The 24,993-nt window shown below is 52.1% G+C and overlaps 12 protein-coding genes across 12 annotated transcripts; 4 read left to right on the forward strand and 8 right to left on the reverse strand.

Moving 5' to 3' along the window:
* Nucleotides 1–388: 388 nt before the first annotated feature.
* Nucleotides 389–1,941, forward strand: HMPREF1120_02570 (UDP-N-acetylglucosamine-dolichyl-phosphate N-acetylglucosaminephosphstransferase; the record flags this gene model as incomplete). Its single annotated transcript, XM_009156614.1, has 2 exons — nt 389–669; nt 723–1,941. 2 exons carry the CDS (start codon nt 389–391, stop codon nt 1,939–1,941), a joined length of 1,500 nt encoding a protein of 499 aa, XP_009154862.1.
* A 445-nt stretch (nt 1,942–2,386) lies between these two features.
* Nucleotides 2,387–4,768, forward strand: HMPREF1120_02571 (tyrosyl-DNA phosphodiesterase 1; the record flags this gene model as incomplete). The annotated part of the gene is made up of 1 exon (XM_009156615.1): nt 2,387–4,768. The coding sequence occupies one exon, from the start codon at nt 2,387–2,389 to the stop codon at nt 4,766–4,768; it is 2,382 nt and encodes a 793-aa protein (XP_009154863.1).
* Nucleotides 4,618–6,719, reverse strand: HMPREF1120_02572 (diazepam-binding inhibitor). The gene is made up of 4 exons (XM_009156616.1): nt 6,446–6,719; nt 6,034–6,189; nt 5,328–5,402; nt 4,618–5,235 (listed from the first exon to the last, which is right to left on the reverse strand). The coding sequence occupies exons 2-4, from the start codon at nt 6,112–6,114 to the stop codon at nt 5,083–5,085; spliced, it is 309 nt and encodes a 102-aa protein (XP_009154864.1). The 5' UTR covers nt 6,115–6,189; nt 6,446–6,719; the 3' UTR covers nt 4,618–5,082.
* Nucleotides 6,720–7,212: 493 nt separating this feature from the next.
* HMPREF1120_02573 (STIP1 and U-box containing protein 1) lies at nt 7,213–8,275 on the reverse strand (the record flags this gene model as incomplete). The annotated part of the gene is made up of 3 exons (XM_009156617.1): nt 7,213–7,446; nt 7,561–8,104; nt 8,196–8,275. 3 exons carry the CDS (start codon nt 8,273–8,275, stop codon nt 7,213–7,215), a joined length of 858 nt encoding a protein of 285 aa, XP_009154865.1.
* Nucleotides 8,276–9,117: 842 nt separating this feature from the next.
* On the reverse strand, nt 9,118–10,557 carry HMPREF1120_02574 (acyl-CoA desaturase; the record flags this gene model as incomplete). Its single annotated transcript, XM_009156618.1, has 1 exon — nt 9,118–10,557. The coding sequence occupies one exon, from the start codon at nt 10,555–10,557 to the stop codon at nt 9,118–9,120; it is 1,440 nt and encodes a 479-aa protein (XP_009154866.1).
* A 1,422-nt stretch (nt 10,558–11,979) lies between these two features.
* On the reverse strand, nt 11,980–12,489 carry HMPREF1120_02575 (uncharacterized protein; the record flags this gene model as incomplete). Its single annotated transcript, XM_009156619.1, has 1 exon — nt 11,980–12,489. One exon carries the CDS (start codon nt 12,487–12,489, stop codon nt 11,980–11,982), a length of 510 nt encoding a protein of 169 aa, XP_009154867.1.
* A 287-nt stretch (nt 12,490–12,776) lies between these two features.
* Nucleotides 12,777–14,869, reverse strand: HMPREF1120_02576 (uncharacterized protein). Its single transcript, XM_009156620.1, has one exon. The coding sequence runs from the start codon at nt 14,416–14,418 to the stop codon at nt 13,486–13,488; it is 933 nt and encodes a 310-aa protein (XP_009154868.1). The 5' UTR covers nt 14,419–14,869; the 3' UTR covers nt 12,777–13,485.
* A 1,095-nt stretch (nt 14,870–15,964) lies between these two features.
* Nucleotides 15,965–17,488, forward strand: HMPREF1120_02577 (uncharacterized protein; the record flags this gene model as incomplete). The annotated part of the gene is made up of 1 exon (XM_009156621.1): nt 15,965–17,488. The coding sequence occupies one exon, from the start codon at nt 15,965–15,967 to the stop codon at nt 17,486–17,488; it is 1,524 nt and encodes a 507-aa protein (XP_009154869.1).
* A 263-nt stretch (nt 17,489–17,751) lies between these two features.
* HMPREF1120_02578 (jumonji domain-containing protein 1) lies at nt 17,752–19,761 on the reverse strand. The gene is made up of 2 exons (XM_009156622.1): nt 19,357–19,761; nt 17,752–19,280 (listed from the first exon to the last, which is right to left on the reverse strand). The coding sequence occupies exons 1-2, from the start codon at nt 19,383–19,385 to the stop codon at nt 18,143–18,145; spliced, it is 1,167 nt and encodes a 388-aa protein (XP_009154870.1). The 5' UTR covers nt 19,386–19,761; the 3' UTR covers nt 17,752–18,142.
* An 832-nt stretch (nt 19,762–20,593) lies between these two features.
* On the forward strand, nt 20,594–21,673 carry HMPREF1120_02579 (uncharacterized protein; the record flags this gene model as incomplete). The annotated part of the gene is made up of 1 exon (XM_009156623.1): nt 20,594–21,673. The coding sequence occupies one exon, from the start codon at nt 20,594–20,596 to the stop codon at nt 21,671–21,673; it is 1,080 nt and encodes a 359-aa protein (XP_009154871.1).
* Nucleotides 21,674–22,649: 976 nt separating this feature from the next.
* Nucleotides 22,650–23,372, reverse strand: HMPREF1120_02580 (uncharacterized protein; the record flags this gene model as incomplete). The annotated part of the gene is made up of 1 exon (XM_009156624.1): nt 22,650–23,372. The coding sequence occupies one exon, from the start codon at nt 23,370–23,372 to the stop codon at nt 22,650–22,652; it is 723 nt and encodes a 240-aa protein (XP_009154872.1).
* A 45-nt stretch (nt 23,373–23,417) lies between these two features.
* HMPREF1120_02581 (uncharacterized protein) lies at nt 23,418–24,554 on the reverse strand (the record flags this gene model as incomplete). Its single annotated transcript, XM_009156625.1, has 2 exons — nt 23,418–24,035; nt 24,102–24,554. 2 exons carry the CDS (start codon nt 24,552–24,554, stop codon nt 23,418–23,420), a joined length of 1,071 nt encoding a protein of 356 aa, XP_009154873.1.
* Between the last annotated feature and the right edge of the window lie 439 nt (nt 24,555–24,993).

The following is a 24,993-nucleotide window of genomic DNA, read 5'->3' on the forward strand; positions in this document are numbered from 1 at the left end:
TAATAAATATAAGCTATTATTTCTACTTTATATATAAACTTTATCTAGTCTACTAGAGCTCTTTAAAGTTATATAGTAATAGATATAGGCGTTAGTAAGTTATTAGGTTTTTAAATCTTATGAAAAGGGGGCGTGCCGTTTTTTTCGAACATTTACTGTACACCGGAAAAACATTGTTCCTGCAACTCCATCAAAGATCAAAAAGGACAGTTTGTCGTCCCAAAGACAGTCACTCAATTCACAACGTGCTCGCTGACTGTCTCCACCCGGTGCTAAAGGTTGAGCAGGCTTCAAGGAGACTCGCGATGTTCGATCTTATATGCTCTCTATCTCGCGTATTTGGTGGCCATGTTCTGATATAACGCGGGGATAGCATCAGCCAGCCACCATGCATAACCATCTCAGTGCCAGAACGGGTGCTGGCACGTCCTCCGCCCATAATAATTCCTTGAACCATTCGGAAAGATGGTCGCTTTTGCTTCTGGCCGGGGCTTCTTTGGCAATCATTGCAAACACCTTCCAAGGTGACGGCGCGCCCTTGGTCGCTTCTTTGGCATTTTCAACCTTGGCCTTCTCTATGACCTACGCCTTTGTCCGGTGGTCCGGCCCTTCTTTTATCAAAGCCGGCCTCAAGGGCAAGGACATGAGCAAATTGGTCGCGAAGGAAATGTAAGTGACGGGCAAACATGTGTTCGCACCCTCATTCACTGACATTGACCGAGTCCTGAGTCCATGGGCGCCGTGGCTGCTTCGGTGTACATTCTGGCACTCATGGCTTTCATCCCTTTTGCATTCTACAAGGATATTGTCGCAGCAACATCGGGCGGTGGGAACCGAGATGTCGTTATTACCATCAACGAGGTCGAGACCGGACGCTTTTTGCACCGCTTCCCCCACTCAAAACTATCTTCGTACCAATCTGCTCTAAACACCCTCCAAGCAATGACTATCTTGGGCATGGCTGACGATATCCTGGATCTCCGATGGCGACACAAGTTCTTCATTCCCGCCATTGCATCGTTGCCGCTTCTTATTGTCTACTATGTCGATTTCGGGGTGACTTCGGTGGTGGTGCCCAACTTTCTGGTACCATATATGCCCAACCAGGCTCGGCTCATCAACTTGTCATTCTTCTACTACCTGTACATGTCAGCGCTATCAATCTTTGCGCCGAACTCGATCAACATCTTGGCAGGCATCAATGGAATAGAGGTTGGCCAGTCTTTGGTTATTGCAGGATTGCTGATCCTGAATTCCTCGCTCTATCTCGTGCCTTTCCCGGGGAACCCGGTCTTGAGCAATGGCTATGCAACGCGCCCTCACCCTGCAACCGACTCTCACTTGATGACGTTGTACCTACTGCTACCGTTCTTGGCAGTCTCGATCGCGCTGTACGTCCACAACCGATATCCCGCCCGAGTCTTTGTAGGAGACACCTACTGTTATGTTGCCGGAATGACTTTCGCCGTGGTTGCGATTCTGGCACATTTCAGCAAGACACTGCTGCTGCTTCTTATTCCGCAGATTGTCAACTTCGTTTACAGCACTCCGCAGCTTTTCAAGGTCATTCCCTGCCCGAGACACCGGCTGCCCAAGTTCAATGCCAGGACAGGGCTCCTCGAACCCAGTGTAACGACATGGCCCGAGGAACGGCCTCCAAGCAAGTTTTTGACGACCATTTTCTTCATTCTGGAAAAGCTGCACTTGCTTCAAGTGACGGTGGATCCGAAGACGAATAAAATTTCCACCACTTCCAACTTGACCATCATTAATCTGTGGTTGGTCTGGCGAGGGCCCATGAGGGAAGACAAATTGACAAGGGAGCTGTTGATTATGCAAACTGTGTGTGGTCTGCTAGGATTGTTTGCACGACATACAATGGCTCTGCTCATCTTTAGCGTGGACAACCGGGGCAAATATGGCCATGCGTTTCCAGTGTAAAAGCCAGGATAAAATAGGATACATAGACTAATATTAGACTCGGCCCATTAGTACTCGGTGAGACATGATTTTGACTAGAAGTGATGGTCGAATATATTTTGCTATTGCATATCAAGAATGGGTACTGACGTCTCTAGCTTGGACCAATGTCGTGGAAACAACGGATAAAGCCACAGTAAAGTTGATTCCGTATACTTGCCTCAAGGGCAAACATCACTGGAATGGTCAGACGGAGAGAGCTACGGGTGCTTATATTCACTTACTGGCACCGAGCAAGGACACATTTGGTGAAGACTGAGATGTCGTGTTGAAATTCATGGTGACTAAAACACTCTGCCGCAGCCTTGTCCAGGTCAACCGCCGCCGACCTCACCACTCTGAGCTATTCGTACTGCCGTGCAGGAATGGATTTCTCGAGATACCAGAACTCAAGCAGTCTTTCACCATGCCTTCGCCACCATCAAAGCGCGTCAAACTCGATCCCGATGCTGCTGATCCCACGTCTATCCGCAGCAAACGTGCGGCGTTCCTGAACTCAATCTCACGGTCAATTTCACCGCCAGCAGTATCCCGCCACGGTACCCCTACTTCCGCTAACCCAAAGAAACCCCAATCTCTCACCGCAGAAGAAGAGACGGTGTTTCAGGCCAAATCACCGAGAGATGAATCTAATGGGCCGACGACGTCTGGGCGGCGTGCCAACCACGCTTCACAACCAGCCAGCAAACCAACCGCCACGCTCTCCTCCAAGGGCGCACCACCCAACGGACATGCTGCCAGATTGATTGCTTCGCCATTCAGGCTGACCTCGATCCGCGACCTACCATCATCTCAGAACATCGACACCATCTCCCTACACGACATACTAGGCATCCCGTTGATCAAAGAGGCCTGGATTTTCAACTACTGTTTCGACGTGGACTGGCTGATGAGCTACTTCGACGAGGATATCCGCTCACAAGTCAAGGTCAAAGTAGTACATGGGTCATGGAGAGCCGAAGACGGCAACCGACTGGGGATTGAGGACGCGTGCCGTCGCTGGCCCAATGTCGAATCAGTCACGGCGTACATGCCCGACGCCTTTGGGACTCACCACAGCAAGATGTTTATCCTGTTCACGCACGACGACCTGGCTCAAGTGGTGATCCACACTGCCAATATGCTGCATAGGGACTGGACGAATATGACACAGGCGGTCTGGCAGTCTCCGATGCTGCCAGTTTTGCCGCCCACCACCAACAATAACTCAACCGGGGCGAAAGGGAATCAACCCAAGAGTACTTCTACTTCTCCCATTGGATCAATCGGGACCGGGTCGCGCTTCAAGCACGACATGATGGCTTACTTGTCGGCATACGGCACCAAAACCAAATCTCTACGCGAACAACTTGTGCGCTTTGATTTCAGCAGTGTTCGGGGCGCTCTGGTAGCATCTGTACCGTCTCGAATGAAGGAGCCCACAGTATTTTCGTCACAAAGCCTCGGGAACACCACACTCTGGGGCTACCCAAGTCTCTTCCGCACCCTGGAGACCATTTGTCCTAGTCTTGCCATCGAACAGGGTCAGACACCACATCAATCGAATATCAAGTCCAGAACGATCGCTACTCATTCTACCTCGATGTCCACTCCAACTTCTACGTTCACCATCACCACGCCTACTAGTACATTTAATCTTCAACACCAACAGAACAATACCCCTCGCTCTCACCCTGACATAGATTCTATTTCTACCACAACTAGCCAAACCAAACCCAGCGGCAAACCTCACCCCCACGTGGTATGCCAGATCTCCTCGATCGCGACTCTCCCTGCATCCTGGCTCAACCAGTTCTTCTCAGGAATAGTAGGTGGCGGACACAGCCATGAAAACAAGCCATATCCACTCCCACCAGCGACAGCGTCGACATCAGCCAACACAAAAACAAATACCAGGAAACAAAGCCCCAAATCTCCCTCAGTCAAATTCGACCCATCCACCATCTCAATCATCTTCCCAACCCCTCAAAATGTCGCCTCCTCCCTCGACGGCTACGCCTCCGGAGGTTCTATCCACATGAAAGCCCAGGCGGCCAGCCACTTGAACCAGATATCTCTTTTACGGCCATCGCTATGCCAATGGACTAGATCTCAAACTGGAGCATCATCATCGTCGTCGTTGTCCGGAAGACATCTGGCAGCTCCGCACGTCAAGACATATATTCGCTTCAAAAGCAAACCGACCACCCAGCACCCAACTCCCGATATCGACTGGGCGTTGCTGACGAGCGCGAATTTGTCGACGCAGGCTTGGGGCGTTGTGCGTGAACCTAAAGACAAACGAAAAGAAAAAGAAGTGGTCGTGCAGAGTTTTGAAATTGGGGTTTTGGTCTGGCCGGGGTTGTTTGGTCCTGAGTTTGAGGATGAGGGAACAATAAAACAAGATGGTGCCGGGTCTGGACGTGATGCAAGGATGGGGACTGGTGACTACGATATCAAAAACACTACAAACCCCTCGAAAGAGGATCAGAGTCAGAATCTCAACTCTGTGCACTCTGTGCGCATGGCACCTGTTTTTGGCACGGATATGCCGTCACAGTTGCAGCTACAGCCGGCAAACATCGGTACCGGCATCGTCGAAGATGGAACCGCAAGCGGAAACGGCAACGAAAACGGGAACGTGAATGAAAAAGACGTATCAAGTACAACTACCACTCTGGTAGGCATCCGTCTGCCCTACGATCTACCTCTGACACCGTACGTCGAGACCGATATGCCTTGGTCGCCGCAGGGAGTGTACGAGGTTCCAGATCGACATGGGAGACGGTGGCCTCGAGATTTTAGTTGACAGCCTGGCCGCAAACCTAGATTTAAATAGTGATAGGTAGGTAGCTTGCATCATCGCCAAGGCAAAGTACTATACCATGCATACGGTATGGAGCAGCACTGAAGTCTCACTCTTCCGTTATCAGTCAGGCACATGCATAAGAGACCAGCACAAGACACAGGAAAGCAAGAAAAAAAGACAAGGCTATATATTCTTTCTCGCATTATGTTATGCCGGCGTGCAGAATCAATGCTAAGATAAGCTAAGCTGAGATTGATGGCGATCCATCCATGCGTAAGCGGGCATGCATGTCCATGCTCACACACCTCAGCACCTCAAGAGGAGCCCACGGCCTCAGGAGCCTTTGACGGGTCAAAGCCATATTTGCTCTTCAAGGTGTTGACGAGCTCGATGTATCGCTTCTCGGCGTCGGCGGCGGAGGTGCCTGCGTCGACCTCTTTCTGCCATGCCTTGTGTTTCGCTTTGCCCTGTAGAAGAAAACAAAATGTTAGATAGACTGCAGTAAACAGTAGCTGGTTGTGCGATGGTATACTCTAGTCGGCTTGCTTGATCAACGTACCTTTAGATCAAACATGCCGGGCGCAGGGGCCTTTGAGAAATCTTCGCCATTGGCGACTTTGAACAGGGCATATAGCTGGAGAGGACAACAGAACGTTAGCCATCATAATCATCAAAAAATCACCGTCTGGTGAGAGTAAAATGACACTCTGAGGGCGGGCCTGTCCGCAACATCTCATGGTCAGGGCAGTGCTGAGCATGTCAACTCTATCCCAGAAATGAAACCAAAGAGATGCGTATTCAAGCCGAAGATATGGCGTGATGGACCCGAAGTATAGGGGACATTCCTGCTGGAAGCTCCTTGCCGGGACATGGAGATGTACTCCAGTGATAGAGAGCGGACTCCCTGGGCGGAAGACATGGACTGAGCAGAGCTAGACTCATGCGTACCACCAACACGTGCTGGTGAGGCTGGTCTCTGTCTCCCTCTGTCCAGCTCTGTCCAGGTGTCCCGTCCTTCTCCGGTCCCGTTCCATTCGTCTCTCCGTTTTCTGGCCCAGAAGCATCCGGCAGGCATGGTATACCTTCCCACACCACAGGGAGCCGCCGAACTTGGTTCTAACCCTCATACTTATAGCTCGATCCTTGCACACCTTATCACCAACCACTGCTCGAGCCAAACGCCACCATCACAGCCGGACGGACGGGCAATTGATACAACGCACTCGGACAGCTGAGGCAAAAAGTCCTGGAGGACTTGTACTCACCTCCAATAGCTCTTCATTGCTCGGCTTCGCCTTGAGCTGACGGCTCTCCTCGGCAGCCTTTTGGAATTCGGCGGAAGGCATATTCGCTCGATTATTCTTGGTCTAATCCGTACGATATTTGGGTCGGGAGTGGAAATTACGGTTCGAGGTGCGATTCTGTGAGTAGGAGCAAACCTCAATTAGCACGGGCATAAAGAGGTAAATATACCAAGTGGACCGAGGTGATTCTCGCAACCAGCGTCGGGCTTGGGTTGCATTGCATGCGCCGGTCGCGGCGGCGGTGCAGCCACCCACCAAACCCCTCCATGGCTCACCACAGGACAACCATGACAAGTTGTACCGTAGGCAATGCAATGCAGGGAAACACACCTGCTGTACAGTAGGCAGAAAGGTTTGGGATAGGATTACTTACCAAAGTGTAATGCGTAGCTTGTACAAATGGATTTGACGACGGTGATATCGAGTGACGGTGAAGAAGCAAGATGCCAGACTCTGAACTTGAAGCCAACAAAAACACGGCCATATGTCGAATCGAACACGCTCCGCTCCGAGGTCTCAACAAAGACGTCAGAGTTGGTGGGGTTGACCACCCGGACCATGTGACCAGGGAAAAGGGGCCTAGGGAGCCCCAATCCACAGCCTTGACCGTTCAGCTACCAGTTCTCTGCCCAGGTAGTACTAGTAGCAGCCATGCAAGAGGAAAAGGTGTGTGCTACGAGATTTTTTTTATTGCAAGTACAGTAGTAGGCTACTTACGGCTGGCTACGTATCAGGCCTCACCGGAGACAGTGGCTGAGTCGCTCGTGGTTGACATTGTCAAGGCAAGCAAGATAGGAGAGCCAAGCCGTCTATCACTCTTTGATGCGCATCAATTGTACGAAGCAATGGTCTGATTCTCTAAGATATGCTCATGGCTCATGATGGTCATCGAGAAGAAACACAATCTCCCAACGCCGCCCGCTTGAGGTAAGTAGATGCAGGATGCAAGATGACAAAACACAAGACAACCAAAATCACACGGCCCAAGACTCCGCGAGAGGGCCACAGCATGCACCTCTAAGACCAAGAGCACAGTCCAGACTTGCTTGATAATGTCCGCTAACGGACACAATCATCGCCCACCCAAGATACTATACCAGTTCGCTGGAATGTCCAATTCGCGCGTCACCGCATGCAATATCACCAATCGACCGCCCAACCATTCTTTTCCAAAAACTCACTGCACGCATTCTTCAGTGCCACATTCGGAATCAACTGCTCCGGCTTCAAAGGCAACCTAGTCAAAGGATCCAATCCAGTCTGTTTGATATGTTTGAGCAACCCGACACGCTCAAACGAGACACCTGTAGGCGTGATGACGGGGTCATGCATGACTTCAAACGTAATGGGATCGATGAGCCAGTCCGGGACGACCTAACAGAAGCACTGCAGTCAGCATCATTCACCCAGTGAACAACAATCACAACGACCAAACAACAACATCACAACAACCAATCATCCACCATCTCACACACAGGCACAACTCACCCTCTCAACAGAGTCCGGATTCGCCGGATCCTGAAACGCTTTCCGGATAATACTCCGTCTCGACTCCGCCTCCTTTTGCAAATCATCAATCTCTTCCCTCTTCCCCGTCTCGCCAATATCTCCCTTTTTATATCTCTCTTCCACGGCATCAATGTCCCGCTGAAGCTGCTGATCCAACAAATCTTCCACCAGGGCCAACGTCTCATTCAATTGTCTTAGTCGCGCCGTCTCCTTGGCCTGCCATTGCGCCTGTTTGGCCTTGAGGATGAACTGGCTGATCAACTCCGCACTCGAATCTCTGGTTTCCAAACAGATCGCATATGCGGTCTTTGCTTCTTCGAGCGCTTCGCCGACGTGTCGTTGCGGCAGCAGTGCTTGGGCGAGGTAGTAGTGCGATTTCATGGCGGCCTGGTTGTTTTTGGGGCCGTATAGTTCAATCGCCTTGCGGGCGTCGGACTCGGCGCCTTGCCAGTCTTGGAGCTTGAGGCGGGTGAGGGCCCGGTTGGCGAAGACTTTGGGATCGGAGCGTGAGTGTTCGGCGATACTGGCGAAACAAAGTCGCTGTTAGTCCTTGAATGCTCTATTCTGCTGCGATTGCAGTCGCAGTTGAAGGATAAGGGCGGACATAAACTCACGCTTGAGAATAGAGTTCCTCGGCGCCTTTGTAGTCGCCCGCTTTGAAGTGCTCGTTCCCTTGTTCACGGAACGACGACATGGCTGCTGCAGAGGGCTCCGGCGAGCACAACACTCTTGGTCAGACGCAAAGTGAAGGACTGAGAGTTGCGATCGCACTCGATGGGTCTCAGATGTAGCCTCTAGAAGAAGAGATGATCAATGGCTATGACTTCGCGCTTCTGCGACTCAGGTGATACTAGAGGTGTGAGAGTAAGCGGGCCGTACTACGGCCGTTGGCGCAGACGATATAGTAACAATACTCGGAGAGTTGGTAACCCGGGGTTTCGACAAAACGAACGCAGTCGGCATGACTACAGACACACGTTGCACAATCCAATGCGAAAACACACCAGATATTATGGTCGTGTGTAATAAGACGAGTGGCCGGGCGGCTTCAGAATGCGATGGACTCTCTTGGATACTCGTGCCTGTGCTGTGCAGGTTGCCGACCGACGAGGCTTACTTCCGATCGGGCATTAATAATTATGCGCCATCCGATCCCTGCCCGCCAAAGGTGGAGCGACGCATCCCCCCTGCCAGTGCATCTCGTCGGCTTCGTCTGCGGTTAGAACCGCTGCACTGGCTCTTGACGACATTATCGACCCTTTCTAGTCGTCACACAGTTGTATACGTTGGTGGAAAGAATGTGTTATGATGAGCAAGTATGGATAGGAGTGATTTGACTTTTTACAAGAATATCTGGGGTATAGTCTATGCTTGACAGCAAACGCCTGCTTCTATGGCAGCTCCTTCCCCATATCGAGGAAAACAATGAAAACACGCAATCCATGAGTTCATCCTCCCAATCATGTCCATTGCACTCCCAAACGCCAAACAACATTCTCGCTAGGTCGATAGCATTCATACTCGTGACAAAATCGTTCAAGCAGCACCCGCGGTTGGGGTGTTCTGAAGCACCTTGGTGGGCTGAAGGCCTGCTCGAACCACGCGTTCGCCATTGCTGTCACGAGTCTCTCCCTTGGCCTCCATTTGAGAACGCTTCCAGATCTCAACTTCGCAACCGCCACGGATGACACCAACTCTCATGGTAGAGAGCAGGTTGTGGGCTGCGTTGCTGTGCATGTAAACACCTCCGTTGAACATGGCAGTAGCGTCCTTGCCAATGCCAGCTTGGATCATGGCCTTGCCACCGGGGTGATCCTTGATGAAGTCGGTGACATCGTGAACAATGCCGGCAATGGAAATCAAACCACGACCATTCTTAGCCTGGTCAACATAGTCGTCCCACTCCATGACGGGTAGCTGATCCAGAGGCACACCCCAATCAAGCTTGGCACGCTTCTGATCAATCTTCTTCTGGAGCTGTTGCAGACGACCCTTCTCGATTTCATTGGCACGGAACTGCTTGAGATCGTAGGCGAGACCGAGTTGTTTCCAGATCCAGATCGACCATTTGGTGGGATCATACTGATGCCACTCGATGGCGTTGCGGTAATCCGAAGGGAATTCGTGGTGGAAGTTGTGGTAGCCCTCGCCAAGAGTGACCAGAGCGGTGATGACATGGTCACGGGGAGAATTGCGGTCATCGAATGGCTGATCTCCGAGCCAGTGAGCCAGGGAGTTGACGCAGAAGGTGGCCTGTTGGACGAAGAAGATGCGGAGGATTCCAGCATAGACGAATCCACCCCACCAATCGCCCCAGCCCAAACCGGCGACGATTGTGGGAACAATGAGGCCCATTGTGATGACCACCTTCAAGTAGTTCTTGTGTTGCCAGACAACAACCGGGTCTTCGTTCAGATCGGAGATGTCGGTGCGGCCAATTCTCTTCGGGTTTTGCTTCATGACCATCCAGCCGATGTGAGAGTAGAGCAGACCTTTGCGGACGGAGTATGGGTCTTTGTCGGTATCGGTGTATCGGTGATGGGCACGGTGATCACGAGCCCACCATCTGATCGAACCTTCGACAGCACCACCGCCAACAGCGGCCAGGAAGATTCGTAGAGGGAGTGTTGCTGAGTACGAGGTGTGTGCCCAAAGTCTGTGATACCCAGCGGTGATGCCCAGTCCAGTGGCGAAGTAGTAGGCAATGGCCCAGACGGCGGTCTTCCACCGTAGAGGAACCCAGTAGGCCTGAATGCACCCCATGAGAGGGACAAGGACGATCAACGTAACATTCAACCAGTTAACGTGCTTGTACCAGTTGGAAGTGGTTATGGGAGTCTCGGTGATGTGGACTTTCTTGGGATCGTATTTGGTGTTTCGGTTGGGCTCCGTGGTTTTGGCCATGGGCGACGGCTGAGAGGAGAGGTACTCTGGCTTCACGGCCAAGTCACCTGCGGTGGGCTGGGAGGAAGGCATGTTGAAAGGGAGACACGATCAACACAATGCCAGTCGAGGGTGAGATGAGTTAGGTGAAGAGAGGATGAAGACAAGAAAAAGAAATCCCAGGAGGTGCTCCGACGAGCGAGATATATGAAGGGGCTAAGCTTGGTCGGTGTCTGAGATATGTTGAGTCCCTGGTGTGGGGAAGGCAAAGGAAGGCGACAGGGAGATGGGGCGAAGGACAGATCCTGCTCCTGTCGGTTCGCAGGCCAGACCCGGAGCTGGTTGGTAGACGAGGTGCAGACGATGGATCTGTTTGGACAAGGAGCTGCACATCTCATTCCACCTGCGACACGCCGAGTGAGTTGCGTGCGTTTGCTAGAAATGCTTCACCTTTGGGATTTTGTTGGGGAGACACACGTCACTAGCAGCACAAAGCGCAGGGGACACTAACTGTCGCCTAGCCGGAATTGAGTGTGGTGATTGGCCGAAGCTGGGCAGTGCCTTGCGCTAGAAGCAGGCTAGAAGCTGGACCCTGACCTAAACTTGAACTTGGAGCTTTCCGGCTCTGCAGAGCCAGGCAACGACAACCTCAAGTACCAGAACTGCTATTTGTTCTTAATTGGTCGTCTTAACACCACGGTGGCACTGGGAGCTACACGTTCTGGTTCAGGCAGTGCTGATCCTGTTCACAGCGGGAGACGTTAAGTGGCACAGTATTGAGGAGCACAAACTGTTCCAGATTTCCTCCAGGTTATTCACCGGTCCTGGCCCTCCAAAAAATGATGGGGCACCGCCAGTCAGATCGTCCGCCTTTCCAGTCTGATGCCAAAGCGAGTAGCCTGACAGGACAGACCACCCCATACTCGCCACCCCTGCCATGCCTCCCGTAAAGAGCCCTTCCAGCTGTTGGGCCGCCGGAAACCGAGGCCTCGTCTGTCGTAGCTCGTATTCCGTATTATTGCCGCGTTGCTTCGTGTTGCTGTCTTCCTTTCTTCCGGCTTTCGTTGCTGCTGACTCAGACGCAAATTCACAGGCCTCAACGATATTCTGGAGCTTCGAGACAAGATCCCAACTCGAAGTGCCTGGTTGTGTCTCTCATCACATGATAGCCTGCAGTGAGCAGGTACTGTGGTGTCTACATGCATTCCCGTGTGGTGCTTGTTTACACGTGAAACTCTCATCTTCACCAGTCATGATGCTGGTGATAAAATGTTGGGAGACTCTATCACTGCAGGCAGCATTCATGCAGCGGCCCACGCAGTGTATACTTCAAGTTGTCCTGCCCATCCCATCGTTCCGTAGAGATACCCATGCATCTGCTGTCAGCTCCGCTTGCCTTCCACATGCTAACATGTGTTCTTGTCAAGCTGAGGGAGACCTCGGGGCAAGAATAATGGATGCATCGTGATCACTCGAACTTCCCTGGCTGGGTGAGACCAACAGACTTTTCTGCTTTCACCAAGGCGCCGCTCTTGGTCCCATATCGAGGCCATACGATCCGTCCCCTCGAATGTCTCGAGCATCCTCGACTCGCTCTCTGATGGCCTCCCCGGCCTCTCCTCCCTCTTTCTGCCATTTCTTGTGCAAACGACGAGCGGCGTATTTCCCAACACCCCAGATAGAGGCGGCGATAATACTAGCTCCAAAGGTAGGGGGAGCTGCCAGCCAGGCGACTCCAGAGATGGCACCGCCGATAGCAGTCGCTCCAACCGCGGCCACCAATGCCCCAACCGCCACATACTTGGCCCATCTCACCAGTCGCCAGATGATGAATTGACCGATGAATCTGAACGTTCGCAACAGAGCTCTCGTCCGCAACCGCGCCGGTTTCTCGGCTGTAGGCGAGATGAGGTAATCCAGGTTGCGTTTTGCGTTCTTGAGAGCTGATTTTGATTGTTGTTGCACTGCCACTTCTCCTTCGTCTTGTAGCGACTGTACGTGAGCTACACCTCTTGAAGGGGCCATCTTCGACATTGGCTCGTTCAGTTTTCGGGCGGGCTGAATAGTCGTATTTTCTAAGGAATTGATTGCTAGTACCTAGTAGGCGGTATATCTCGTAGTACCTAGGTAATATTGAAATATGTCGATCTTGATTCTGGCCAAATGGCTGTCCTTGGATGATGTCACCGAACCCGGCCAGAACTTCGGGTGATGAACCCCGGGGTCTGATTAGGTATTAGCGGCACAAGGCTACCAGCGGTTTATACAACACTGCGTCGTTCATTCAAGTTGTAGGCACCTGAACATGGACGCGCATAGACCGCAAGACTGAAGTACTACCACTATCATCATTAATAAATAGCATGCTCCTATGTTCCAAGTCACTGTGCAGTAGAGTGCAACCGTATACTAGTAGCGTTGAACGCGGGTACTACTGCATGGATAAATGCACACATCTTCTGGGACGGCGCTAGCGCACTACAGTTCGCGGTGACACTCTTGGGGCTTTGCTTTGTGACGCCAAAGAATTCGTGAACAGGAGCAGCAGACCCAGAACTTGCAAGACTCAATCCATGACAACAAAGGAGCTTGACGTTGAACACTGCCGAATATGTAGAATAAGCGGGCTTCAGCTCTGCGTGTAGGTTACAGCATGATCTCAATCAATAGGTAAAGCAGGATAGTAATACATTTGATGATGCACAGAAAGGCTGCAGGCACCATACCACTCGCCTATATGCTGAAGAGGTGCTAGGCGACTATGTCACTGGCCTTTAGAGACAGATACAGCACCCCTGGTCAACCATCCATGCACCTGGTTGGTAACATGCATCAATGTGCGTCTTCAGCAACGTTGCAACATTTCATGAGCTTTGTACAGGTTCGAACAAGCCTGGGTTGTAGGACGATCCCGATAAAAGACAGTAAATCCATGCACTGCTGCCTTGCAGTGCTCGAACTGTAACTGATCTCGCTTTTTGGTGCTCAGGGGCCACTCACCGGACTGGTCTTGTACCGCAATCATTTTCGATATATGCAACCCATTCGCAAACGTAACATCCTGTCCTCCTCTGCTTTCGAAAACGACTTGTAATCGCTGGGCCACTGCTTTTCAAACCCTTCTCTTTCCCACTTTTGGAATGCGGCGACATCGATCTTGTGGAAGGGGATACCGAGGTCTTTGGACACTCGATCTTTCCAATAGGCTTCATCAAAAGGGCTGAGGTCTTGTGGAACTGTGCCAGGTCGGAAAAATATCTCTGCCATCTTGGCTTTTTCTTGCTCCACCTTCTTCAGATGCCTTTCCATACCTCCGACTATGCTCGACTTGTTGTATGCTTTTGGTTGCATCGCCTCCTTGACTTTCTTGTAGTCGAGCTGGAATCCAGCTTGGTCGTAGGTAGGTGAGCCACGAGGCCCTTTCTTAAGACAAACATACTTGTCATGGAACATGCTGTTGGGGTCTCTGGCTGATTCTTCGATGAGGCGTTCATCCTTCTCCGCCGCGTTCATGCGTTTCTTTGCCGGCGGAGGCAACGGCTGGGGGTTTCTCATCCATTCCGGGTCGGTTTCAGGACGGAATGCATTTGGTGGTTCTCCGCGGGGAGGTACCTTTCTCCCCGGTGTCGGCCGCGGATCACGTATGTCGAGCTCGATTGCTTTGCTCTTTGGTGTGCTGGGCGTAGTGGCAGACTCATTTGCAGTGGCACCATCAGTTGTGTTATTGTCGCGTTTTCGCTTTGCCGCACGGATCGCCTCGAGCTCTCTAAGATTCTTGTCTGCGGAATCCATCAGAGTCATCCCTGTTTTGCGGGGGCCCGACTCGGATGCCCCATCGGGAGGATTATTCTCCTTGTCATTCTCGATCTGGGAAGCCCGTCGCTTCCTGGTTTTGGCTGGGGCCACCGTGCCTTGGGACACTGAGACTTGATTGCCACTGCGTGTTTGGACCATTTTGGCTACTCTTTGCGTTGGATATGTGAAAGGATGGGAATGTTGATGGATGCGGGCTTACTCTGAAGACGCGACTGTTTAGTATCGCGTTTGATACCTACCAGGTACTAGTAGCGCGTAAGGGGACGATCCGGGGGACAGAATGACGTATGAGTGAGTGCTCGTAGTGGTTCTCGGTAAAGCTGCCCAAGCAGCAGAATATGGTCTACATTCTCGCCAGTGCCAGTGATGGGAGGAGTTGAACCGGCCCTCATGTTCATTGCTGTGGTGGCTACCTAGAAGGCAGACCATCACTCGACTCGACTCCTATCACTTTCGTAAAGATGTCGGGTTGCTGAGGAGTCCCCTTCAGCCATTAGCTGGTGGATCTTGGCCAGACAGGTGTTGTACCTGAGCACAACTTCTGCCATTGCCTCACTTGTTGTAACCGATGTAGACCTTAAAAGTATCGAAACTATCAATTTGTAGGCATGCAGTCATTATTCTCACCCCGGCGTCTCGGGCTTGGTTCCAGGTCCTTTCGGCGCTTTGACAGATATGACGGGTCTCTAAACTCCAGCCTGAGGAGCCTGTGATCTGAGTTCGCTAGTTTGACGCCCAGCTTGAGCGGCACGCCTATCGATAGCTACGATAACCAGCAAACCTTAACGCACCGACTCAGCCACAAACCTGAAGCTCCAAAACCGGAGAGCGCACGCTGGAAGTTGGCTTCAAAGTCTAACCAACAGCAACCCTGCTATGCAGTGAATGCTGACTTCATGATGTGGCCCTTGGCTGCCTTCAAGGAGGATCCCCTTTTCTTGACAGTGTCTGAAACCTGAAAGGGATGCCAGCTCTTACAGCAGACGGCGAAACAAATCCCGCAAGCCAGGAGATTATGCACACTTCATTATTATCACAGCAGCTGAGTTCTCCGTAGGCCACGGAGAATTGTGACTCGCTTCAAGAGTTGCGAGCAGACGGCGCCTCGGATCTCATTGATCAACAACTTGAACCCAAACCCTGGCACTACTTGACCTACCCGAACCACCCTCTCTCAGCCCCCACAATCCCACACTTTTCCTGCCAGCGCCCTGGCCTGTCAATCCCGCCGTTCCGAGAGCCTGCCAGTTGTGTGACGACCTTTCGCATGCGAAACGGCTGCGGTCTCAGTTCGATCCGGCACAGCCCAGCGCAACGAATTGTTTCCAAATCATCCATCCTTCATTGCCTTGCCACTCTTTCCTCTTGGCCCTCGCCCAGCTTATCTGCTCTCGGCACGTCTCTTCAAAAGTCGATGATTTGACATTATAGCTGAACTTACCGGATGTCAGCAGCACCGCCCGCCTCCAGTCGCTCGGCACAGTCCTTTGGCAGTGAGCAATGACACTGTGAAGAACCCGCAGGGAGCACATAACCAAGCATATATCCTGCTGGTGTCACGAAGCGGCCCTTTGTTCTTCCCCGGTCGTGTCGGCAGCGTCGATCCTGGAGTACAGATTTGAATAGGGTGTAAAGAGGCTGGACCTACAAGCAGACAGTAATCAAGGCAATCAAATTTGCCAGAATGCAGGTTCCCGCTGTTTGTGGAAGATGGAATGCCATCGCCATCACATGGCTATCATTGATGGCCTCGTTGTCACATGCGCAGACCATCAGTCCTCACAATGGCTCTGTCGGTCTCTATCCCGTTTCGACCTCTCCTCGGTTTATCATGAATGGCTCTGAATTTCCCGACTTACCCGTCGTGAGACTGGCGCCCTTGGGGATCTACGCTGAGATATCGCATAGCGGCTTTCTCCATGTCCATGAGGAAGGGCATCTGGTCAACGTCGACGCCAGTAACGCTAACGACATTGCTGACCAGAAGCAATTCTCCTACATTTCTTGCGACCCGGAAAAGTACACGGGCAATCTGGACGCGAGCGCGGTGTTCCGTATGGTGGTGCAATCGCCCAACGCAAACATTGTGATTCTCTACAGCGAGACCAGTGATCATTGCGTCGCCACGGGGATCAACAGTCTCCCTGACATTGGCGGTATCCTTACGACAACCGATACAATGCTTGCCTCCAGTCTTGCTGCATTGAATCTCGGCCAAAACAGTTCTGGGACTGCCACTATTCTACCCGACCTGAACTCGTATACGAACTCTTCTAGTGGTAGCCACGATGGTGATACCTCCTTGAACCAGTCTCCCACAACTGCCGTGGCCATGATCATCCTCTATTCCATTACTGGCATCATCACTGCTCTATTTGTGGTCATCATTGTGACAGGCGCCATCCGAGCGCACAGACATCCCGAACGCTATGGTCCTCGAAACATCGTCGGACGAGGTCGCCAGAGCAGGGCGAGAGGCATCGCCAGGGCCATGCTCGAGACCCTGCCAATCGTCAAGTTTGGCGATCCAACAGATGCTGCTAAGAAGCCTGCCGAGGGCGCCGACATCGAGTTGGGTGCGGGAACCAGTCCAGCACCGGCTACAGATGAACAAGCCTCAACGGACCAGTCGACACCAGGAGGCAATCCAACCGCCGCTGGTGCTCGAGCGCCGGTAGTCATTGCTACCCAGAATGCAGATGGTACTGACGCAGAGGGACATCTCGGCTGCTCCATTTGTACGGAGGACTTCAAGAAGGGCGAAGAAGTCCGGGTGTTGCCTTGTAACCATAAATTCCACCCTGACTGCGTGGATCCATGGCTGTTGAACGTCAGCGGAACGTGTCCATTGTGCAGGATCGATTTGCGACCACAGACTCAGGATGCTGTGTCTGAAGAAGCGGAGCGCCGGGGTTCCGGCACCAGTATTCCAATTGCTCAAGACGGAGAGACTGCGCCTCCACTTCATGGCTCCGGATCAGCCGAGGAGGGTGCCCGTCAAGGACGTCGAGAGAACGGCCTCCATCTCCGCCATCTTGCACAAGGCTCCAGGGAAGACCGGATTGCAGCTCTCCGACGACTGAGGCAGGAGACGCTTCGCTCGGGGTCGAATCGTCAAACGGATGACGAGAGGACCGGCCTGACGAGAAGATTCAGAGAACGGTTCAGGATCCGCACGGAGAGAAGAGGGACAGTGAGCGATCAATGATGAGACCGCAGACGTCTGTTCCCTGAATATATGACTGCCAGAAACCACCAGGCCAGTGCTAGAATGACGGGATTGTCTTGTTGGTCTGGCCTGCTGGTTTACTGGCACATCAGCATTGTGTACAACGAAACAAGAATATTCTGCTTTGGTAAAACATGGACATGACCCGCTATGCGAAGTTACGATACGAAATCAACAAGGTGATGAGGAGTTTGGGCAAGTGCTTCCAACTTGAGTTAAGAACATGGGGCCAGAACAGCGGACAGCTGGAATGTATAGGTATTTTGGAGATACGATTACATGACTGTGGCATGGATTTTGTTTTTCTGGAATGCAGACACCACATCAGGGGTGGGAGGCAATCGATATGTTCGGCGTCGTCATCATCATCATCATAAGGACCTCTGACTGATAGTGGGGCCGGATATGATGTGGACTTGACCTGATATTTTATATGCTCGAGGAATTGAACAACTTTGGCTGGCCCTAAATAGTCTGGCCTCGTTGAGATCTGCGCGAACAGGTCACCGACTTTTAGTCATACACTTGTCCCTAGTACCAGTAGGCGGACATAGGACAGTAGCTATACTGTAAAGTGGCTATCGGGCAGAAACTTGAACATGGCGCCCATGTTCCGATGGTGCCGCACATTCATCATCTGCCGGTATCGACGCCACTGCTCGTGCCGCGTGCCAATTCCTCAGTGATGTCCCTGGCAGCGGCCCAACCCTTGGAAGCCCTCTGGGACAAATCATCGCCGTCTTTTTCTTTGTGGACGTCTCCACTACCACTTCCGCCAAACCAGCCAGCCACGCCGGTAGGAATCCAGCCGCCACTAGTTGTTCTTCGACCTCCGGCCTTGGGCGGACTAGCTGCCGGACTGGAGGTTGAGGAACTACTACTGCCACTGATAGTAGGGTGTCTTGCATCGTCGTAGTCGACATTTTCAAAAGACTGCTCACTCATAGATTTGTTCTTCAAGCCGGACGCGGAAGCCGAGCCGGAGCTCAAGGACCGGCTGTGAGTTTGCGGGGCACCACCACCACCCCCATAGGCCAGATCAATGTTCTGTTGCTCCTTGTCAAGAGCCTTGAGCAGATTGAGCAGTCGTTCACGCTGGGCCGAGATGTAGTTTGATTTCTCGGCCGAGCTGCCGCCGGCAGGAATGTCTTGAAACAGAGACGGTGGGATAGATGTTGCTGGTTCTTCAGAAGGCGCGGAGCGGGCCGCAAAAGCTGCGCCGGCCAGGTTCGACACCATGCTATAAACACCGGCGGACGTGGTGCCGGGTTGAGTGGGGGCATTTGTTCGTGCACCTGGCATGGCAAAGCGGGAGAGCAGATCTTGTGCATAGCCTGCATAGCTAGTACTGCCTGTCGTTTGTTGTTGTTGTTGCTGCTGCTGTTGTGGACTCTTTTGACCGAGCACCTTGTCTCGAAGGAATTCAATCACAATGTTCAAATACCCCAGTCCCATCTGTTGAAGTCGCTCATGTGCCTCGCCGATGAACCTGTCAATCCGCGTCTCGTGGTGCACGATGTATGGCTCCAGGTAGTCGAGATATAGGACTTTGGCGCCCTGGGTCTGTGGGAGGACAAGATAGAGCAAAAAAATCAGGCGGATCCATGAGTAGAACGGAACCCAGCCGATGATGAATAGAGTCCATGATTCGAAGAGGAGTGTTAGTGACAGAATGGTGAAGTAGATTAGCCATGGGTGCGTTTGGGCTGCATCGTTGGTCCGCAGCGCTTTGTAGGACAGGTAAGCTGGTAGAAGGATCGATGTTACAGATCTGAGATGTAAAAGTACTCAGTATTGGTTTGTGTGCCACTGGCGACTCACCGGAGGGGGCAGTTTTGGTAACTCACGCGATGAGGTCTGCTATGATGCCGAACATTGCGGCGGAGTCGTATACGAGTATGGTTTTGCAAAGGAATCAAAACATAGGCGGAATGGGGGGGATTGATCGATGGGAAGACAGACGAGGAATGCAGTGCGATAGTAGTCAATGAAGTGCTACTAGTAGTAGTAAGCGAGACTGCGGCGTCTTGTAGTGACTGGGGATTGTATGGTCGCTGGGATTGGGGTCAGGCAGCACAGCTACCTAGTATTGCCCTCCGACGTACGGCGTGTCCTGTTCTCTGTCTTGCTGTTACTGTACGTAAAGGATGAACTGGATGGCGGTGTGCCTAATGCAATGGCCTCTCTCCGGCTTCCACAACTTGAAATGGTGCGTGTCTCTTGCGGAGTTGCCCCTCGTCGTCAGTGGCCGCCTTGCCGTGATGAGATCATGTTCCGCAGGTTCAAGTTCAGCCTTGCCGACAAGGGTCCTTATCGCGATAAGAACGCTTAGTCAGTGCCCCGCAACTAGCCGGCGGGTGCTAGGCCAAAAACGGGTGCGAGTATGCTCGCACATCCTACTATACTCGACCGTACTCCGGCTACTGTGAAACAAGAAACAACAAGTCGCCAAATGACGGCAGCGGACCAGCAACTGACTACAACCGACCACTTCTTCTACTTCGATTAGGGGGCTATGGAGAGTGTATTTTTGTTTTCCGTGCCCATTGAATGAATTGTTCGAGATGAAGAAACAAATCTGACAGCACGAAGGTATGGACACCCTCAACAACGTCCTCAGGACTGCAGGTGGACTCCAGGCTTGGCCTGTGTCTGCCTCCAGACAGTCACTAACCTCGGTTGGATGCCTTTGCTGGCCTTGACAGTGAGTAATGATCCGGTCCGTTCTCTACCGTCATCTACAGTACGTCTCTCTCGTCCGTCACGACTCGCCTTGATCTATCCGTTCTGGACACTGCCACGCCAGACCGTCTGTTCAAGTCTCAGCGGTCCAGTGATTCCCTCCTGGACTGCCAGTGGTGGAATGTGAGTTTCCCAAACGGCCACATGTGACACGACACGGCACGACGCGGGCATCAGATAAAAGGCTTGAGATCAATCATCCCGACCACATCCCCCTCTCTAGCCTTGTGGTGTATCTGTCTTGACCACAATCTTAATTCTTTACGCGAAGCACACCTACCATCCGTATATTTGCCATACACACCTGTCCTTGCTCCTCTATCGTGAAAAATATCCAAAACCATGTGCATCGCGCTCATATCTACCGCGCACCCGGCATACTCACTGATCCTGATCGACAACCGGGACGAATACCTGAACCGGCCAACCGACCCAGCCAGATGGTGGCCGGAACCACATTCTCACGTCCTCGGCGGACGAGACATGCAGCGCGAAGTGCACGGGACCTGGCTCGGAGTGACCAAGGACGGCAAGATCGCAGTATTGACCAACTACCGCGAAGACACCATCCCGCCGCCATGCGCTATTAGCCGAGGAGCGATCATCAAGAAATTCTTGGTTGAAGACGTTGGCCCAGTCGAGGAATTTGTGGAAAACGTCGTCGACACGGGGATCGCCAAGGACGCCGGAGGATTTAGTTTGGTATGCGGCTACATCGGCGACAAGCTGGCCGTCATCTCAAACCGGGCCGAATCCCAAAGTCAAGTTCCCTGGATCGCCGGCGACGTCGTGCAGACTGTGGGATTGAGCAATTCCGCCTTTTCCGACCGGTCCTGGAAGAAGGTCCGTCTGGGCGAAGAACTCATGCTACATACGATCCGGCATTGTGTGGAGAACAACGAGACGGAAGACCAGCTCATCCACCGGTTCCTGGATCTTTTGAGTCACGAAACTCTCCCCCGCGAAGGGAAATCAGAGGAGGATGGGCTCGAGGCGTATATCCAGGATCTCCGCGAGACGATATACGTGCCTCCGCTTGGGCGGAAGGACATGAACAGTCCTGTTCTTACGGACGATGAGCTGCGTGCTGCGAGATTGCGTGAGAAACTCGAGGTCATTGAGGAAAAGGATATTGTTGGCGACGATCACAGTCGTCACCATAACAATACCCACACTCACAATCAATCTAATTCCCATTCTCAACCTCAATCTCAACCTCAGATTCCCGGCGTCACTTCTGGAATTTACGGTACGCAGAAGCAAACCGTCGTGCTGGCCGACAAGGCCGGGAACGTCCGATTCTTCGAGAGGACACTATTCGACGAGAACTCGGACCCTATTCCTGCCGGCCAGGGCGACGTCGACGTGACGTTCAAGCTTGAAAGACCACCGAAGTCGAAATCGAATGGAAATGTTGACTGACTGCGGAACCCATGGTACTTGGAACAAACCTGTGTTAGCTAACACCGGGCGCGCGTTGAGTCTCAATCCACAGACTAGCAACCGGCATTCATTTCAAAATACCCTATCCCCAACACCAAGCATCGCGTCCGACGAAATTTGACTGATACCTTATTTATCTATATCTCAGATCTTCTCCATCCCATGTGGCAACCCCTGTTATCTACATCTATCTATCTAATCTGGAACCATTTCAAGGGACCAAACCCAAAAACCGGGTATTATCTGGACTAATCTGGTGATATCAACATCTCAACGGGAACTGCAGCCACAAGATTCTTGCGATGGTCTTCTTGAGCTCAAGCGTTGGTTACCTTGCATAGCGTCGGTTTCGATTCCGATCGTTGTTTTTGTCGACACTTGGCCCTGGAAATGGTACAGTACCATGTTCCTGGGAGCATGGTCCCTTGGGTTGCCATACCATCCAGCATGACTCGAGCATTGGCATTGGCATTGGCATTGGCATTTCTATGAAAGATCACATCACATCACATGGCATGGCCGGAGATAGTCTACTACTGCAGCACGTACCAGGCAAAATAGAGCATGGCAGCATTGTGGGTCTACCAGAGAATCGGCATATTGTCGATTGACGGTGCAAGGTAATATAATGTTTCGAAAAGCTACATCGTACTGTAGGTGCTAACTCTAATCTGATTGGAGCTACCACTGCATGTTCCTGTATGGCACCCACGTGGGATGGATGAAATGCTTCATGTTGATCAACCGGAAACCGAATTTGACGAGACACAGGCCTGTACGATGAAATGAACATATCATCCTTCACCTGGCTAAATCAGCTACCCACTTGACTCTACGGCCCTTTCCTGATGCCCTACTAGTAATGCCTTGAAAGGACTCTGGTACAGCCAAATTGCTTCACGGTCATGCACAACCGAAACGATAGTATATTCACCATGAACGCAAACTAGTTGTACTAACCAAGACGTTCATCTTCATCACGACGTCCCCGAGGCCATCTGATCAATTCCCCGTCTCCAAACAAAAGTTGTTCTTTTCTGGCGAATAACTTGGCCAGCCATGGTCTTCCTGCACCGGGCCAACCCACGCCAGAGTGGGTGCCTCCCCGATGGAGGCTACTGGCGAAGGTGGCCTCGTCGACCATTGAACGCCGAAAAAACCAAAGTCCCCGCCGTACCATCATCTGAACCAAGGTACAATCCTTCTTCACAGCAGTATGCTGCCCATCAACCATACATTTCGGGTCGAAGCAACGCCATGATCTTTCCAATGCCAGAGTGATGATTCGGAGGGCATGGGCGAAATAGGCGGATCGTTCCATCGCGATCAGCGAAGGTTTGTTAAATTGTCGCTTCTGTTTCCATTTTTCCAACCAAGTGCTTCGACTGTTTGGTTTCATGTAGTAGTTGGAATAGAGCTTACTTTGACGTTTGTATCCCTTCATCAGACCACGGCTCAGGTAAGTCAATGCCAGGCCAAGTGATTGAAGGTCTTCGCGGGCAGCAAGGTCCACACCATTGTAATCCAGGCCCATGGAGTGCTCGACAATTCCCTTGTACATCTCCAAGTCGGCCATGAACCGCGCCATGTCGTCGGCCATGCCTCCTCCATAACAACCAGCCTCGGTCCAATTGAACAAGGCGGGAGGACCGTCCTCGTCTCCTTCCGCACCCGGCATGTTGACAAAGACTGAGTCGAAATCGCAGCCTCCATGACTGAAGAACTATTCATCTCTGTGGAGTGGCTGCGTCAAATCGGCCGTAAGAGCCTCACAAATATCGTTGAGTTCGGTGGAATTGGCAAAGAGGCCGGGCCAGTCTTTAAGACGGTCTCTCATCAGCTCAATTTCTGCTAGAATTGTCGTTGTAGCATATTCCGATCTTGCAGGCGTGTCGTCAGGCATCTCTGGCAAGGAACTTTGGATTCGTCGGGATGTTTCGGGGTCATGGATGCTTGCAAGGAATCGACCCAAACTCTTTCCGGCATTCTTTAACAAGGCTTCAGCCAAATCTTCCGACCGCAGAAGCTCCCGGACAGCAGGCTCCCTAGATGGGGGAACTGCATTCGTTGTATCCTTGGAGAGCAGATAGTTGAAAAATGTGGACAGGGGGCAAAGCTCGCCGAGGTATGTCGTGACCAGAACCCCGGCCTCGTCGTACAAAAGTGGCTCTGGAATCTTCACGCCAGTCTTTTTTGCGACTGCATACAGCTGGCCTTCAAGTGGAGGGACGATCTTTCTGTAAGGAGGGAGCTTGCCCAAAGATCGAAAAAACATGTTCGCGGGCGTGTTTCCAGGGAACGGAGGTCTGGTGAACAGAGTCAACGCCGCGCGTTCGAGATCCTATGAGCGTGTCAGCAGTTTTGGAACTAGAGAGGTCCGAGCAGGCTCCAGGCCTATGCCACATACACGAGGACTGTGTGGCTGCTTCTCCCCTGCTGGTGTTTCAGACTGGGCCGCAGGTTCATAGGTGAGGAGAAGATCCTCATGGAAAGGAAACGTCCCAAAGTTATGGGCGATGACTTGACCGAGTACAGTCGAGTGCTGAAGCTCCTTGCGAGCGTGAACGGTGATCCAGGATCGGCCGCGGGCAAAGTCCGTAATAATGTACTTCTGTGCCGGATCTTTCGAACGCAGAAACGCAGCAAAGTCAAAATCCGCCAGAGAAGCACCTTCCGCTTCTGCAGTGGCGTGTGTATTGGCTGGTACTGCAGTGGGCATGTCCAGTTCGAGTGGAGAGATCTGCGTGATTTCTTCGGGCTCGACGCTGCCATTTGCGGGAGCAATTTGAGGATCGAACGTGATCTCTGCAGGGGTAGAATCCGTCTCCGGCTGAGCGGCCTGTGGCTGTGGCTGCGCCATGACTCAAAGCAAAGAGCGATTGATATCGGTAGACAAACGTACACGCAAGATAAAAGAAGCAAATATATATGCCAGATGTGATAGCTGCATCAATGAAGATAACTGATGTCGATGAAATGTGGCCAGTATGAAGAGAGAGAATCAAGGAGTGGAAGAGGAAGAGAGTATTTCAAGGACAGATGCAGCGATTCTCAAAAGGAAACCACTACCATGCAGTGAGTAGGAAGAGAAGGAGCTGAGTCTGACTCGAGCGAAAAGGCGGGGGCACCCCTGATTGATAGTATTTGCGCATTGTTCCTGCCCGACCCTGGAATGAGCAGCTCTTGACCTGAAGTAGTTCCCCGGACGGTTGTGATCGAGATTAGCCGTATTGCCAATCTTGACAAGGGAAGCCATTCATCGCACCGGGAATGATTAGCCGGACCAACGTCGATTCACT

The sequence above is a fragment of the Exophiala dermatitidis genome, assembly GCF_000230625.1.
Source record: "Exophiala dermatitidis NIH/UT8656 unplaced genomic scaffold supercont1.2, whole genome shotgun sequence".
Taxonomy (NCBI): domain Eukaryota; kingdom Fungi; phylum Ascomycota; class Eurotiomycetes; order Chaetothyriales; family Herpotrichiellaceae; genus Exophiala; species Exophiala dermatitidis.

Bases quoted from the DNA above. Each gene is read 5' to 3' on its own strand.
- HMPREF1120_02578 (XM_009156622.1), bottom strand. From the start codon at position 19,385: ATGTTCGGCATCATAGCAGACCTCATCGC. The intron at 19,281-19,356 runs GTGAGTTACCAA...TTTACATCTCAG, and splicing joins ATCATAGCAGACCTCATCGC to ATCTGTAACATCGATCCTTC.
- HMPREF1120_02572 (XM_009156616.1), bottom strand. From the start codon at position 6,114: ATGCCTTCCGCCGAATTCCAAAAGGCTGCCGAGGAGAGCCGTCAGCTC. The intron at 5,403-6,033 runs GTGAGTACAAGT...TGTCCTCTCCAG, and splicing joins GCAATGAAGAGCTATTGGAG to CTATATGCCCTGTTCAAAGT. The intron at 5,236-5,327 runs GTACGTTGATCA...TTTCTTCTACAG, and splicing joins CCGGCATGTTTGATCTAAAG to GGCAAAGCGAAACACAAGGC.
- HMPREF1120_02576 (XM_009156620.1), bottom strand. From the start codon at position 14,418: ATGGTCCAAACACGCAGTGGCAATCAAGTCTCAGTGTCCCAAGGCACG.